Source organism: Scyliorhinus torazame, chromosome 9 (genome assembly GCF_047496885.1).
Source record: "Scyliorhinus torazame isolate Kashiwa2021f chromosome 9, sScyTor2.1, whole genome shotgun sequence".
Classification (NCBI taxonomy): domain Eukaryota; kingdom Metazoa; phylum Chordata; class Chondrichthyes; order Carcharhiniformes; family Scyliorhinidae; genus Scyliorhinus; species Scyliorhinus torazame.
The window spans coordinates 173,807,494-173,823,732 of record NC_092715.1 but is presented as its reverse complement, the minus strand read 5'-3'; the positions used below and the strand labels follow the sequence as shown (position 1 = coordinate 173,823,732).

At 48.3% G+C, this 16,239-nt stretch overlaps 1 protein-coding gene across 5 annotated transcripts in view; it reads left to right on the top strand.

Moving 5' to 3' along the window:
* auh (AU RNA binding protein/enoyl-CoA hydratase) overlaps positions 1-13,988 on the top strand; it is a 448,738-nt gene extending 434,750 nt beyond the window's left edge. For all 5 annotated transcript variants that reach the window (XM_072516831.1, XM_072516830.1, XM_072516829.1 and 2 more), the window contains one exon: positions 13,505-13,988. In XM_072516831.1, the coding sequence (XP_072372932.1) occupies positions 13,505-13,582 (78 nt within the window). In that variant the 3' untranslated portion in view covers positions 13,583-13,988. The remainder of the gene's footprint in view (positions 1-13,504) is intronic.
* Positions 13,989-16,239: the final 2,251 nt, after the last annotated feature.

Sequence of the window (16,239 nt, the reverse complement as noted above, 5' to 3'; positions counted from 1 at the left end):
AGTCCTGTTCTGGGCTCTCTCTAAAATATGACGGAGCAATGGGGCTGAGGGGAGGGGTTTTCCGTCTGCGGAAACAAATCCTCTTGCTTTCCTGAGGGGCAGAAATTCCCTAAGTCTGTTGGAGACATAGAGGCTGTCCGAGTATATGTCTGTTGGGCTGGGGAAGGAATCTGGGTGTTCCACTATATACGCGATGGCCGTGAGCTCTGCTGCCTGCGCGCCTAAGTGGCCTGGAAGTTTTAATGATATTTCCTCAAGGGCGCGACCCTGCGCGTCCTCAACATATATACCGCAACCTGTTATGCGCTTCCCATCCAGGACTGTGGAAGATTCATCCACATAGATCTTTATGGGCTCACGCGTGTCCGTGTGCTGGGGGCTCTGGGTTGAACTACCTATCTTTCTGGGGGGTGTCTTAGCGATAAAGGGGCCTGTGTCGTGGTGTGGAGAGATAATTTCGCATTCATGAGGGGTTCTGGGGTATTGTAAGTTGTCGGCTAAATAGGTGTGCGTCTTTGTCCTTTTAACAGTGATGTCCTGTCCCTGCAAGAGAAAGGTCCATCTCGCTGCTCTAATCTGGCTTACTGTACTGTCCTTGAGTCGTCCGTCCAGTAAAAGTTGGGTGGGGGTGTGTTCAGTGAGAATTGTAATGAGGTTCAGTCCGGTAATATATGAAAAATACTGCACTGTCCAAAATACTGCGAGCAGGTGCCTCTCATAGGCTGAAAATCCCTGCTCCACAGCATCTAAAAGTCTGGAGGCGTAAGCTGCGGGCCTTAACTGGTCGTGCCGTTCCTGCAGGAGCACGGCCGAAAGGGTGCGGTCTGTGGTCGCTACCTCTATGGCGTAAGGGGAAAGTGGGTCTGGAACTTGTAGTGCGGGGGCTGCTATGAGTGCTTGTTTTAAAGAGTCCACAGCATCCGTATGCTGCGGAAGCCATTCCCAGGGGGCTCCTTTCTTTAGGAGGTCTGAGAGGGGCGCTGCCTTGCTGGCGAAACCGTTAATGTGGTTTTGGCAGTAGCCAACCAGTCCTAAAAACGACCGGAGGGCTGAAACGTTCTGGGGAAGGGGCAATTTAGCAATCGAGTCAATCCTTTTATGCTCGATCTCGCATTTACCATGTGTGATAATTGTTCCCAAATATATCACTTTATCTTCCAAAATCTGGGCCTTTTTTGTGTTGACTTTACAACCGATTGAGTGTAATAGTTCCAGGAGTTTGGACAGAAGCTCAATGTGCTCTTCCTTGGTGTCTGTCTGCAGTAGTAGGTCGTCTACATACTGAACCAGACATTCGGGACGAGAGAATTTGGCTAAACCATTTGCCAGCTGTCGGTGGAAAATGGAGGGGGAGTTGTGGAAGCCTTGTGGAAGGCATGTCCACGTGTACTGCTGTGCTTTAAAGGTGAAGGCAAATTTGTATTGTCACGCTTTTGCCAATGGAATGGACCAGAATCCATTACTGACATTCAAAACCGTAAAGTATTGTGAGTTGTTACTGTGGGGGCAGCTGGAATCTATGATTCTATTTTAGATAGTTACATGGGTAAGATGGGTATAGAGGGTTATGGGCCAAGTGCGGGCAACTGGGACTAGCTTAATGGTAAAAACTGGGCGGCATGGACTGGTTGGGCCGAAGGGCCTGTTTCCATGCTGTAAACTTCTATGATTCTATGCTGCGGGGGTGATTTTGTTGAGTTCCCGGTAATCGATGGTCAGTCGCCATGATCCATCGGGCTTTCTCACTGGCCAAATCGGGGCATTATTAGTGGAGGCTACTGATCTAAGTACGCCCTGCTCTAATAAGCTTTCTATTACCTTGGAGATTTCTCCCTCTGCCTCTTGGGGAAATCCATACTGTTTATGGGGTCTAGGGTCAGGTCCTGTTACTTGTACGGAGCCAGTCATCCGTCCACAGTCGTGCTTGTAGGTCGCGAATGCTGCCCTGTTCTTTTGCAGAACCGCCCTAACCTGCTTGTGGGTACTAAGCGTGGTCGGGTTGAACCAAAATTCGCCTACTGCGCTAATTTTGTTCGCATACTCTCCTATGTTGAACGTTGCGGGGGCTCTTGCGGATTTTGCCATCTTCCAGACACACTGGTTGACTGGATCGAATGAAAGATTATGGGAATTCATGAAATCGATTCCCAGAATGTGTTCTGCTGTGTGGGGCAGGCCAACCAAATCTACGGGGTGCTTGGTGGTGATGGTACCGATTTGAATTGGTACAGGGGCTGTGATGTGTCCCTGCTGTGAGTGGCCTGTAAAGCCGCTGAGGGTGCTGGTGGCTGTAGTGGGCCACGTGTCTTTTTGAAACATGGTGGAGGAATTTATTGTGGTGCGGGACCCTTCTGTGTCCCATAGAAACTCGATGGGCTGTCCCCAAATCTTCGCTGCAACTGCCGGTCGTCCGGACCTATCCCAAAGGGTGTCACAGACCCAACTGGGGGATCCCGTACACAGTCAGTCCGTTCCGCTCAAGTCCGTCTGATCTGGACAGGCGCTAACACTATGAATGGGCTCTGTCTTTTTCTTACTCGGAGTGCCCGTCTGCTGGGCTCTCTGCGGCTTTTTAGGGGCATTGCACTCTCTTGCGAAGTGTACCAACTGTCGGCAGTTGTAACACTCCTGTGACTTGGGTGGGGGGCTGTTCTTTCCCTCATTCACCCATGCGGGGTTCTGGTGGGTTTTTACTGCCTGCATATCTGCGCCGGCCTGCTTTTCCTCGGTATTCTTGACTGCGGGTTTACTTTGAACAGATTGCTCCCAAGCGCGGGACAATCTTTTCACGACCCACTTCTCGTTATGGGCCTCCTCTGAGGGATCATAACTCGCGCAGGCTTTCTGTCCCGTTTCTGTCGCATGGGAGATAAGGGTGCGGGTCCATTTGGCCATGTTGTCTGGGGACAAATGGGCACGGTCTAAGTCTCCAAAGACTGCTGCAAAGTGAATCCACAGGCATCCAGCAAACGCTGTGGGGTGCTCGGATTTCTTTTGCCTACATTTGTTGAGGCCATCTACGGGGTCACCCCGGTTATACCCGATCGCATCCAGGATCGCGGTATGCATTTCTGCAAGGGTGCCTCCTCCTACATTCTGTGGGTCGGGAAGGGCTGCTGCTACTGAAGGGTCTAAACTTAAAACTGTGAGTTTTACATGCTCTCGCGCATCCAGGCCGTACATGGTCGCCTGATGCTTGACTGTGGCAAAGAAATAGTGGGGGTCTGAGGTGGGGAGGAACGGTGTGATTGTATCGCACCCGTCCCGTAATTGGGTCACTGTTAAGGGGGTGGAGTATAGAAATTCCGCATCGTCCGATGTGGCTGTGTGGTGGGTCGTTACTGGGTTCATTGGAGCTTGAACTATCTGCTGTGTAGGGGGTTGGGACCCTTTTCTCTTTTGTGACATTCCCTGCGCACATGTTCCCTAAACATATCTCTGCGCTGTTTCGTTCAATTCTTCCCAATCAGGGCCGTCTTCCTGATCTAATTTTTCTCCAAAGGTTTCCTGGAAACCTGTCTGAACAGAAAGCAGCGATTGCAGCTCTGCAATCTGCTTCCGGCACTTTGCGTGATCTAGCGTGCTTTGTCTTTGTTCTGTGTGGCAGCATGGAGTGCTCTTAATGCTGCCTTTAGATCATTACACTGTCTCTGTAATGCTTCTACCTGTTTTTCCGTTTCCTCACGTACCAGGACTGCACGTTGCGTGTCCTGATAGGCCTTTTCGTATTGAGACTGGAAGCTGCTTAAGTGCGCCAGACAAGACTCGTGAGCCCTTTTGGCGTCATCCACCTCTCCATCTTTTGCCGCCAACTTCCTCCTCAATTCTAAATTCTCCTTTTCTACCTCGCTTACATCGACCGTACTCATTCGATGTAGGCCCTCAACTTCTTTCCGGAGCGTCCTAACAACCTCCTCTGTGCCTCGCAATTGTGCCAAGCAGGACACGATTGCCATCGACTTGCGAGCTTTCCCTAAGCTCTTTTTGTGGATCTCGCTCAGGTTCTCCCACCAAGTATGTCCTATACTACCGGGACCTGATTCCTCGTTGTCACAGAATTCATTCCAAAGGGGCCATCCTCTCCCTTTGAGATATGTCCTGATCTCATCCTCCCAAATGGGACATTGTCCCACTCTACTGCTGCTGGTCGCTGCGACCGCAAATTCCTCTGGATTCATTAGGCGCTGCATTGTCTGCATGGCCATCTTTCCTATCCGAATGCTGCTCTTGAAATTTGGGACAGGGGTATTAAGGCGGTGCTGTAAATACGGGTACGGCTTTCGCTACTTTCCGATATACAAACTTCCGACAGTTTTGTCGCAACAAAAAATCTATCAGTTTTACCTTATCGCCCTGTTAGTTACGCATGCATACACACACTTCCGAATTATGAGTATTGATCAGAACTGCTTGAACACTTGTGGTTTTCTGTTTCCAATTGGATCTCTAATTCAAATTCTGGGTTCTCCCGGAGTGGTTTTCCACTTTGGATGTCGCCAAATAATGTTGCTAACTTTGCCTTAGTTTAATTGCTCTGTTTTATCACCTTTGCTCTTGAGTCGCCAGGTACCTTTATGATATTGCCACGTGGTTCAAGTCCGAGTAATGATCAATAATCCAATACACCGATTAGTAAGATTTAAATCAAAGCACATTTATTATACACAGTAATCACTACTCATGCATAAGCTACTTCTTACAACTAACAGGCCTATACTTAACTTGGAACTGGCCTACCAGGTCAGGGAAACGAATGGCCTTTCGTTCGGGTTCTGAGCCTGCGGGATTCGAAGTTGGTACAGATTGATAGCTAGGAGCGCCTATCTCGTAGCAAGCGTTGAAGTAAGACTTACAGTTCTGACCAGCTGCTGAAGAGTGAAGAGCTGGAGAAGCGGTGGAGAAGAGAACGACTTGAACTTGGGGCTCAATTCTTATAGTCCCCAGGGGCTTCCCGCCTTTCGGGGCGGACCCTGTACCTGGTCCCAAGTGATTGGACTTTGTCCCAATCGCTTGGTTCGATTTTCTCCAATGCTGGAGCGGTTCCCTGATCGATGCGCGGTCTTGTGGTGCTCGTTCACCTCCTTTTGTGTAGGCTTCTGCTGGTGCCGAAGAGTCTGGTTTTGCTTTGTGTGTCTAAATGTTGCTTATTGGTCCCGGGGATTGCTCATTAGTATGCAGATGGCTGGTGTTCTGTTATGCTGATGGTTGCTGGTATCGATCTTGTCTGGCCTTTCCAGAGGTAAATGTAAACACAGATCACAGAAAAGGCCACTTTTCTAGAAAGATGTGCCGATCAATTCAACCACATTGTCAATCAGCCTTAATCCTTCAATGAAAAAGTATTCAACAGATTACTGTTTTGATGCCCACATTGTTCGAAACAACAAATGCAACAAATTCCTTTCTAGCGGCAAGTCTCCCGGAGCTGATGCTATCCTAGCTGAGGTCTACAAGGTCAATGCCAGGTCAAGAGGTTCACTGAACTCTGGGGAGCAAGGAACCATCCTTCAAGAGTGCAAAGCTGCTGCCTTTGTGCACTTGCACAAGTGGAAAGGAACTCACCAACCTTGCAAAAATCATAGAGGAATCTCACACTGTTCCATTGCAGGCAGAATCGTCATCAGAATTCTTTGGAACTGCTTCGTGTAACATCTCAACGAGAATCTGCTGTCAAGGGAGTCAGTGTGGTTACAGAAAAGATCGAGAAACCACTTTAATAAGGTGTTTGTAGTTAGACAGATTCAGCAGAAGTGCCAAGAACAGAACATGAACCTCTACACCGTGGTTATTGACCTGACCGAGGCCTTGTACACAGTCAGCTGTGAGAGCCTTTGGAAGGTAATGGAGAAATTTGGACACCCTGAGAAATCCATCACAATGGTTTGTTTCTTGGCAGATGATGAATCTTTTCGTTCACCCTCAATCATTAATGAAGTTAAATGAGGTTGCATGCTACTGCTAATCCTCTTCATAGTTTTCTCTTCGATGCTCTCCGATGCCTTGATGGTGATCCTGGCATCAAAATCAGATTATCTCATGAATAAATAATCTTTATTGTCACAAGTAGGCTGACATTAACACTGCAATGAAGTTACTGTGAAAAGCCCCGAGACGCCACATTTCGGCACCTGTTTGGGAGGGAGCAAGCAGAATGTCGAAATTACATAACAGCACGCCTTTTGTGACTTGTGGGAGGAAACCGGAGCACCTGGAGGAATCCCACGCAGACACGATAGAAGGGGGAAGAGAGAGCTCTTTTTTCCTCCCCCCTTATGTTAAAACCGCATGTTGTTAGAGTCATGTTCTGCAGGCTTCTCATTCTGCAGGCTCCTCAATCTGAACGGGAGCTTCAGCGGTAACCCTGGAGGCCGAGAGAACCCAGTTTGGGAAACACTGCTTTATAGGATTTTTAATTAGAGACTTTGGGTGCGATTCAGCAACCGCATTGAGCACAGCGCGGATCCGGGCGCGCTGGGTGAATAGTGGAAGATGGCAAAAGCAAGGTTCGCACTGGGCACGGACCATCTTACGATTCACCCCGCCTGCTCCCAATGACGAGTTCCAGATCATGCTCAAAAATGGCGAGAATATCATTAACCCTCATTTGCATTCATTTCAACCTCATTAACAAGATATAGGTCGAATGCAGCGGTCTCCCGGTAATTACCCGACTCCCCAGCGGGAAGTCATGCAGGCATCATTTAGTACTCCTTTTCAAAGATGAGTACCTGGTGCAGTGGCTACTGAGGGGAAGTGAGGATGTAAGTTGCCATTTCCATTTTGTGGAATGCAACTCAAGGGCACCCGTGCTGCTGCTCCAGTGCTTGGGGGTTGGATTTGGGACGGGGGCTAAAGTGTTCCGGGTTGAGTGTCGCCTCTGGGCCGGTGGGTGAGGGGCTTTACGTCTGTGAGGCCCATCCTGGACCGCCTTCTTTAAATATTTAAAGCCATCTTTAAATATTGTGGAGATCCATAACAGGGGCAACCACAAATGCAGCCTTCCAGGACAGAGCCCTACTGCAGCTTCTTTCTTGAAATTCAATTTCACTTCCTTTGTCTGTGAGCAGCCTCCAGCTTCACAGCTGAAGGCTATTTCAAATGAGGAATTAGCCGTGTTAGTTGTGATAGCATTTCACGCTCTTCAACTCTCAAATGCCTCTTCGAGGGCACACATGCCATGCTTCAGAGAATGATTAGTGCATTGAATGCCCAGCAGACTTTGATGCCTGAACAGTGTGCCTGAACTCTAGGAGGGTCAGCACCATGAAATGAAATGAAAATCGCTTATTGTCACAAGTAGGCTTCAATGAAGTTACTGTGAAAAGCCCCTAGTTGCCACTTTCCGGCACCTGTTCGGGGAGGCAGCTACAATCAAATACTTAAGAGCAGGGCTTCACCACAGGGTATCTTCTCATGACCAAAGGGCAAGTGTGTAGAGGAGCGGAGAGCAGGTGAGCATGGCCTCCCTAATGTTCCCGGCAGAGGTCTGGTGTCTGAAGACTATGGGCTCCTAATGTGCCGGGGGGTGAGTGTGCAGAGCAAGGTTTACCAGCACAACTGGCTCACTGGATGGCACTCTGAGAGAAGGCTGGGCAGCCATGGTAAGGGTGGGGGAGGATTGGGGGATTTCAGGGTCCCAGGGTGGAAGCCCTAACTGATTGTCAATCTCTCGCTTTCTCCAATTCCTTCCTGATAAACCATCTTTGCTGGAGTCGATTTTGCAAAGTCTACCCACGCCTTGCTTGTGGCAGCCTAGGCGGGCAGAAGCCGGAAATGGCAGCAACGTCAACACAGGCTGGAGGTGACACCACATGTGCAGGGGGCCACTGCACACCCTGAAGACCCGGCCGCCCCTCAGGCTGAGGAGGGACCCAGAAGGTGAGGCCAGCGATGGTTCAGGGTGTACAGGCGCCGTTGGTCATTCAGTGAGCTTACGGACATCATGCGCTACATAAGACTGCGTCTCAGCAAGGAGACAGTGCTATCAAGGGCACGTCCTTATGGACATGGCACCCCGTGGAGGAGGAGGAGGACACCTGTTCCCGGTGGCCATGAATGTCATTGCAGCCCTCAACCTTTATGACACTGGGGCTCTTGTGGCATATTACAATCTTCCGCCCACATGTGCATTTGAGAGGCGACGGATGATCTGTATGCCCGGGCATCCAACTATGTCACCTTCGAGCCAGGCCCACCAAGACGCCCGAGCTGCAGGATTTGCTGTCATCGCCAGGATGCCCCAGATCCAGGGGTGATTGATGGCACACATGTCGCACTGCGAGCACCAGGGAATCAGACATTGCCCTATATTAGCAGGAAGATGTTACACTCCTGAAATGTTCAGATTGTGTGTGACCACGTATGTGCCCGCTACCTTGGGAGCGTACAATACTGCTACATCCTGCGGCACTCAGCGATCCCCAGTGTGTTTTGAGGACCACCCTGGGATGATGGGTTGGCTTGTGGGGGACAAGGGATACCCGCTGAGGTCATGCCTGATGACGCTTGTGCGGAAGCCTGAGGCAGAGACTCGTTATAATGAGGCCCATGTTGCCACTCATGCTGTCATTGAGCGGTGCATCCAGCTGCTGAAAACACGGTTCCGATGCCTTGGCCGCTCTGGTGGTGCCTTGCAGTACACCCCCACAGGCTCTCTCGCTTTTTGGTGGTCTGCTGTGCGCTCCACAATCTGGTATAGGAGCAGGGTGACATGCTGGAGGAGGAGCAGGAAGAGGCGGACGGACATGCGGCCTCGTCTAAAGAGGAGGTGGTCCAGGATGGGATGGAAGACGAACCCGAGGATGAGCCGGAGGATGGAAGACATGCGGCGACAAGGGTCCCACATGCCAGGAGGATCAGGGAGGTCCTCATCTCCTCCAGATTCTTCGAGGACGAGGCTGTGTCCATCAGCTCAACACGCACACACACCCACCCCCCCACCCCCCCACTGCATTTCCCACCCTCCCCACATCCTCCCCAGTTCCCTCCCTTCCAAAGCCCCTCTCCCCTCCATTTCCCTCCCTCCCCTCTCATTTCTGCCTCAATTGCCCTGCCCCATTTACCCTCCCTCCTCATTCCCTCCCCACCAATTCCCCCACCACCCCCTTTTCCCTCCCTCCCCCCAATCCCCCACCCCCCCTTTTCCATCCCTCCTCCCCATTCCCCTCCCCAAATCCCCTCTTTCCCTCCCATTCCCCACCCCCATCATGCCACCCCCTCCCCGACCACCCTGTCCCCCTCTCAGTTCAGGGTGATGGGCCTGTGTTGCCACTGTTAGCAGGTCACAATAAGGCAGGGGAGTGATAACTCGCTGTGAGGAAAGCCCTAGTGTTCCTCAGTTTCTGCTGAAGTCTGACTCCTGTTTTTCTGCTGACAGCGCGCTCAGACATATTCGCTGAATGGGGTCGGCATCGAGGCCTTTTGATCTTAAACCACTGTGCCCGGAGGGGTCAGGGGGTGGGGGAGCGGAGGGCAACAGGGGGCGGGGGTGTGGGCAGGTCCGCTGTAAACATTTTACTGTGACAGATTTCTATTCTCCCTAGTTACAGATAGTAACCTGACCTTTGCGCACTCTGCTCCTCACTCTTCCTGGTTTTCCGTGGTCTACTGCTACATCTAGGGTGTGTCCCCAGGATGCACATAGGTGACGGCAGCCTGCTGCTTTCCATGCCATGTGGCCTTTGATGCCGTTGGTGGATATCCTCTGGAGGGCCTGGAACGCGGGGCCCCGGCTGACTTACAGGCATCACCTTGCCACCCTGCCACCCTGTTCTGCCCGCTGCCATTGGGATGCGCCTCCAGGATTTCCCCCTCCCTGACGGTGCCCGTCGGGTCCTGGGGGGACTTCATGCGACGGAGGAGCAACTGGAGTGAGCTGCAGAACTTCTGAATCATCTGGCACTGCCTGTCCTGGAGGCTCCCCATTGTCTTCACCATGGTGTTGATGCCTTCAGCGATGCTCCTCTGTAACTGTGCCGTGCTCTGCAGTGCCTCGGCAATGTCTATCTGCATATGGGATATGTCCCTCAGCGAATGGGACATGATGCCGAGGCCCACAGCCATGGTCGTCACAGACTGAGCCATGCCTCGGATGTCACCACTAAAGACGCTGACGTCGTGATCCAGGTTTTCCACTGCGCTTGCCACCTTAGCAGTGTTGGCCTTGGAGTCACTCACCATCTCCTGCACTTGCAGCCTTGAGGACTCCTCCAATCGGCCTTGCATTGCTGGAATGTCGCTGACCCCCCACCCCTGAATCTCACGTCTGTGTCTGACCATTTGCATCAGCATTGGGAGAATTTTGTCCAGATGCTTGGTATCTGTCTGGGACCCAGCTGTGTCCTGGGAACCAGCAGACCTCTGACTACTATCTCCCTTGGATGTTCTGGTCTCCAGCTGATCTGCATCACCAGATTGTGCCCCAGAAGCCTGTCCACTAATATCACCTACCGAGGGGTGTATTGATGGAAGGTGTGGGTGATAGCTGTGACACCTCGCTGATAGTCTCCTCAGACCTCTCCTCTGAGGTGGTCTCTCGGGTGGCGGGGGAGTGAACGATTCCGAATGGCCCGACCTCATCAGATGGAAATCCTGCGAGACAATAGGCACGTGGTCAGTGAGAGGGAAGGATCATTTTGTCTGACATGAACAACTCACTTAAGACATCATCTGTGTGAAGGGGCAATGGATCCTCACCTCTCTGGCGCAGGCCAACCTTGCTGTCAGTGACTGCTCTTCCCTCAGGCAACCCTCCCTGATTTCAGCACTCATTCCTCATAGGGGATGAGGACTTGCATCTCTGGGACTCCGCCCCCAAATTGGCCCTTTCCCATTTATTATGGGTGGTCTTCTGCGGGAACAAAGAGAGGGCATTGTGAGCCGCATGCTTGATGAGTCAGGAGGCGTTCTATATCAGCGGTTATGGGTGGGCACCGCACTTGGAGATGAAGAGATTGTGCTGCTGGGTGCCAGGAGGTTCTGAGCAGCAAACACGAAGATCAGATGTGATCAAAAGTCCTTTTTTACGAAGGCGAATGAGATGATTTTGAGGTTTGTGTGGGCAGGGAAGGTTCCTCGGGTGAGGGGTTGACTGGGGTGTGTGTGTGTGGGGGGGGGGGGGGGGGGGGGCTTGGTGAGGGGGATGAGATTAGCATTGCCGAGCTTCTTGAATTACTAGTCAGCAGCAAACATTGCAATGACTACGAAATGGAGGAGTGATTGGTTTGCGGCAGATGAAGGCGGGCTCATGTTAGTGGGTCAGTTTGAGGGCTTTGTTGTCAGCCTTCCGTTATCACTGGTTCGGTACTCCATGAGCTCGGTGGTGGTAACAGCACTGAGGGTTTGGAACGAGTGTTGACAGCATTTTGGATAGGAAAGCATGTTGCTGTGGGTCCCGATTTGCGACAATCATTAGTTTGCACCGGCGGGGTTGGATGCAAGGTGACGGAGGCGGAGATAGAGTACTTCAGGAATTTGCTTATGAAAGGAAACTTTGCAGACCTGGAAAAGCTCGAGGACATGTACCAGTTACCAAAGGAGAATAGGTTCAGGTATCTGCAGGTTAGGGACTTTATTAGGAAGGAGGTGGCGTTGTTTCCGACGCTGCCACCCCTGGTGCTGCAGGATAAGCTTCTGTCTGAGGATGAAATTGGGGCGGGCAGTGTTGTGGACATGTATGGGGAGCTGATGAAGAGGCGATCATGCGCAAGTGGGAGGAGGAGTTCGGGGAGGGGTGGGGGGGCGTTGGGGGCCGGAGTGTGGAATGAAGCTCTGAGGAGGATGAATGCATCCTCAATGAGTGCTAGTGTTATCAATTTAAGGTGGTGCATAGACCACACATGACGGTGTCCAGGATGAGTGGGTCTTTCTGGGAGTGGGGTCCGTGGGGGGGGTGGGGGTGAACTATGTGTATATGTTTTGGGCATGTCCGAGGTTGAGGGGGTTTTCAAAGGGATTTTTGGATGTAATGTCAAAGATTCTGGGGTGGGGGTAGTTCCGAGTCCGGAGGTGGCGATATTTGAAGTGTTGGAGGATCCGGGAGTACAGGTGGGGTGAGAGGCCTACGTCTTGGCTTCTGCCTCCCTGATAGCCCAGAGATGGATTTTGTTGTGTTGAACCGCCAACGGTGGGGGTATGGGTGAGCGATTTGGCACAGTTCCTGCAGTTGGATAAAATTAAGTTTGAAATTCGGGGGGTGGAGGAGGGGTTTGCCTTGAGGTGGAAGCTGTTTATCGACTACTTAAAGGACTATTGAGCTGTCAGTGGGGGCGTGGGTGGCTTTGTTTTTTGTTTGGGCAGGATTGGGCAAGTTGAAAAAGAGAGACGGGTACCGGGTTGGCAGCAAGATGAGTGGGGGCTGTTGTTGGAGGAATGAAGGGAGGGGAATTTTGTTACCTGTTGCCGCACTTGGTTTTGTATTTCTTTGATTATGTATATATTTTAAATGTTTTTCAAAAAATTTTTTTAAAGCAGCTCCCCCTTGTTAGCGGCGAGCTGCTGAGCCGTGAGTCAGGCGAATCAGATGGCAAAGGAGCCAGCAATGTCGAGAATCTCGTGGGGGCTCATTTTCGGCACTAAGTGCAGTTGAATACAGGCCGCGATCTCGTCAACATGGCCGTAGCGAAACACCCCACGAAACGTGCCTAAAGCCCGACTTTGACATTGTTGCATTGAATTGCGCCCACCGCAATGCATGATCAGTGAAGCAAAAGCCTTACCTTATTATTGTTTTCTACCATTTTTTTAAAGTTGGTTTCAAAATGGGGTATACTAAATCTTGGCTTTCCCTCCAACCTAACCTGTCAGAAAATTGCCCGGTATGATTGGAAAGACCCATAGCCAATTTTTAAAATACAATATATATCCCTTCTTTCAGAATTTTAGCATGACAATTATTCATTGTTGAATAAATTATATTGATGCTGTCCCTTCAACTTGGTTTTTAATTCCTGTCCTTCTGCATTGATATGGAGTTGACAGAGTGACAAAGCAGACAGCAAACAAGGCATTAAGTATGAGCAGCAGCATATATTCAGATCAATTTTGGGGGTTTGGTTCAGTAGTTCAATAGTGTTTGTGAAACATTCCTTCCTAGAAAATCACATACAGCAGGAAATTGCATCAGGAGTGACCACATCACAATGGAATTGTTCTTGGCCATTATTTAGTGGAAAGTACCAAGAGGTGTTCAGCAAGCCAAACATTGACTCAGGACTCTAGATGAAAATGCAGGAAAAGGATGAAACACAATTTCCAACAGCAGTGTACAGTAATGAATTTAAGCTTTTTCACAAGATAATTATTGCACACATTGTACGTAACACTGTTATATTAGGCTATAAGCAAAAGCATCCTTTTCAATTGTTTGTAAATCATAAAATGAACTGTGCAATGTTCAGGACTGATAGCATTATTTCAACTCTCCAGAGTCTGCCTCCACATGCCATTTTACCTAGCAATCCAATGGACCTGGATTTAAAATCGTGTTTTTTCCCTTAAATTTCAGGTGATTCCGACAAAAGATAGAATTGAAGGACTTAATGCTTTTAAAGAAAAACGACTTCCCCGATACACGGGGGAATGATATCAGTGCCTGGAGAAAAATGAGTCTGAAATGGGACAAAAAACATCTAATTCATGGTAGTTTCTATCTCTTCTGTGTTCAGAAATGACTTTAATAAATACTAAGAGCCATAATGTATCTGATTTTGAGTATCGTATCTGTAAGAAAAATGTGAAGCATTGCGGTGTTTTACTGCACATTGAACATTTACTACTATATAATTTTGCATCCATATTTCTGTTCTTAAAACATACCAGTGAATGGGTAAGGTAAATCTTGTAACCTTCATCTGTATTCCTTGGAGTACATATTCTCCACAATTATCCAAGAAACTGCATTTAATATTTTCACAAATGTTCATATGTTTTCTTTGTATCAATCCCTTCTTTCTTGATTCAGAATAAATTGAAACAAGTTTATGCTAAAATGGCCTGGGACATATTTATTGTGAATGGAAATGCATAGAGGATTAATTTCAGAAACTTACACCATACCTCATCACCACGCTGCGATTTATTTTGTAGCTTTGTAAAAATGTTAATCATTGTATATTAAATATCCTTTGACCCTGATATAAGCAGTAAAGTCCCCAGTCGCAGATGCCCATAGGCTGCTTTCCCCTTTGAGGTGGAAAGCTGACTGGTAGTGATTAAACCTGAGGATCATCGCACCTCAGGCAAGCGACAAGGTTGAGAATGCGGGCCTTCATGAATAACCTGAGCCAGTATGGGAATTGAACCCGCACTGCTGGCCTTGCTCTGCATCACAAACCAGTCGAAATAAGCATTTGGGCCCTCTCTCTCCCTTAAGTGGAATGAACTTGAATGTTGTGCATAAACTTTAAATTTGGAATGTTTAAAGTTGGAATGACAAAATTATTTTCAAATTCAAAAATATGGAGAACTTTATCACTTGCCAACATTGCCTTGAAAAAGCACACTAATAGTGATTGTGTAACATTGTATAAAACTGTTAACTTACTTGGTAATGTATTATCATTTAAAATTAATCTGATGTGGTTCTGTATTACTGCCAGCACTAAAAGGGTAGTATCGAAGTCATATGTGTCATGTGAGAGTACCTTTAAGAAATGGATGTTTATAAATGGGTGTGTATATAAATATCTGTAGTGAGAGTACCTTTAAGAAATGGGTGTTTGCTACTGCAGTGATGTCAGAGAGTGGGTGGAGCTGGGCTGTCTGTCAGCTTTTTACTTTTGTTTTTGAGCAGGCTGCAGGTGTGTTTTAGTTTTGTTTTCAGTGTTGTTGCTGAAGTCAGACAAAGCAGCTGTACTGCTGTTCTCTCTGCCATTAAAAGACTATCTCTTGATCGTTTGGTGAATTCAGAATTATGAACGTTTTCAGTAGTGACATTAACCTGATGTGCTTCTGTTAAAGGTTATGTTTTTTGTAAGTCTTCTGGATGTTAAAAGGACAGCGTAAGCATTACTTAGTGTTGTATTCTTTGGGGGTTGTATTTGAATTAATGGTTGCTAAGATGTTCACTGTATGTTTTAAAAAGGTTAACTTGAGTTCATAGAATAAACATTATTTTGCTTTAAAAAATACTTTTCCATTTCTGCAGTACCACACCTGTAGAGTGGGCCGTGTGCTCCCCATACCACAATCTATTAAAAGTTGTGGGTCAGGTGAACTCCATGATACACTTTGGGGTTCTCTAAACACTGGCCCATAACAAATGCCACAGAATGTTTAGCGCAACATCCAAGATTGGGCATTTTTTAAGATTTTGAAATCAGCTACCAAAGTTATCTTAATAATTCATTAACCTATGCTGTTCTAAAAAGTGAACTAAATGCTCTTCTTATACTTGGTGAATGAAGATTTTCTCACCCTTCATGACTCAATGGCCCATAATTTCCTCTCTGGCCAGTAACTTAAGTCGCTGGTGCGACGCACTTGCGCGACATGATGACCCAGAAGTATGGGCGTAGGCACGTGTGCTGGAAGCACGCGGCCTTCAGTTCTCCCGGCCAGCTTTTTTTTTTTGCAAGGTTGAAACCCTGCGCTGGAGCTGCTGAATGAACAATGCAGGGATAGTGCTGAATTGGGCCACTTGCCCAGATTTTAGGTGAGTTTTTACACTTTTTTATTTGCACTTTTAATTTTCGGTCTAGCAGAGGCAATGTTATTAGTATTTAACTTTTATAAATATGTTTAAAATGCAACTAAAGTGAAAGGAAGATGTTTTTTTATTTGGTTATCTTTGGTTTGTCATGAGGCTGTTAATTCCATTAAAAGGGTACTTTACTGTATAGAGTGAGTTTGGAGTCACAGAAAGTGAAAGAACGATGTTTTATAAACATGAGGATGTTAATTCCATTAAAGGAACTATAATGGACAGATTGATGTGATCACTCGCTAACGAATATCATTTTCTACCTAAATTGCACAGTGTTACTGGTCACGTGTTTTGTGGGTCCTAGCATGACTGGTGAGTCCGATCCTTACGCCGAATCTTCAATTACTCACTTGGCAGGAGTTTCCAAAAGGTTGGATCTGTCCTATGTTGCTAGTTCGCACGCATTCCTTTCTCAGGTTCCTTTTCGGGACCTCCTCTTGCCGTAGGGTGTTCACAAAGAATCAGGACGTTCCTCCAAGTAGGTCTCTTCTTTTTTAATATACATTTAGAGTACACAATTATTTTTTTTCCAATTA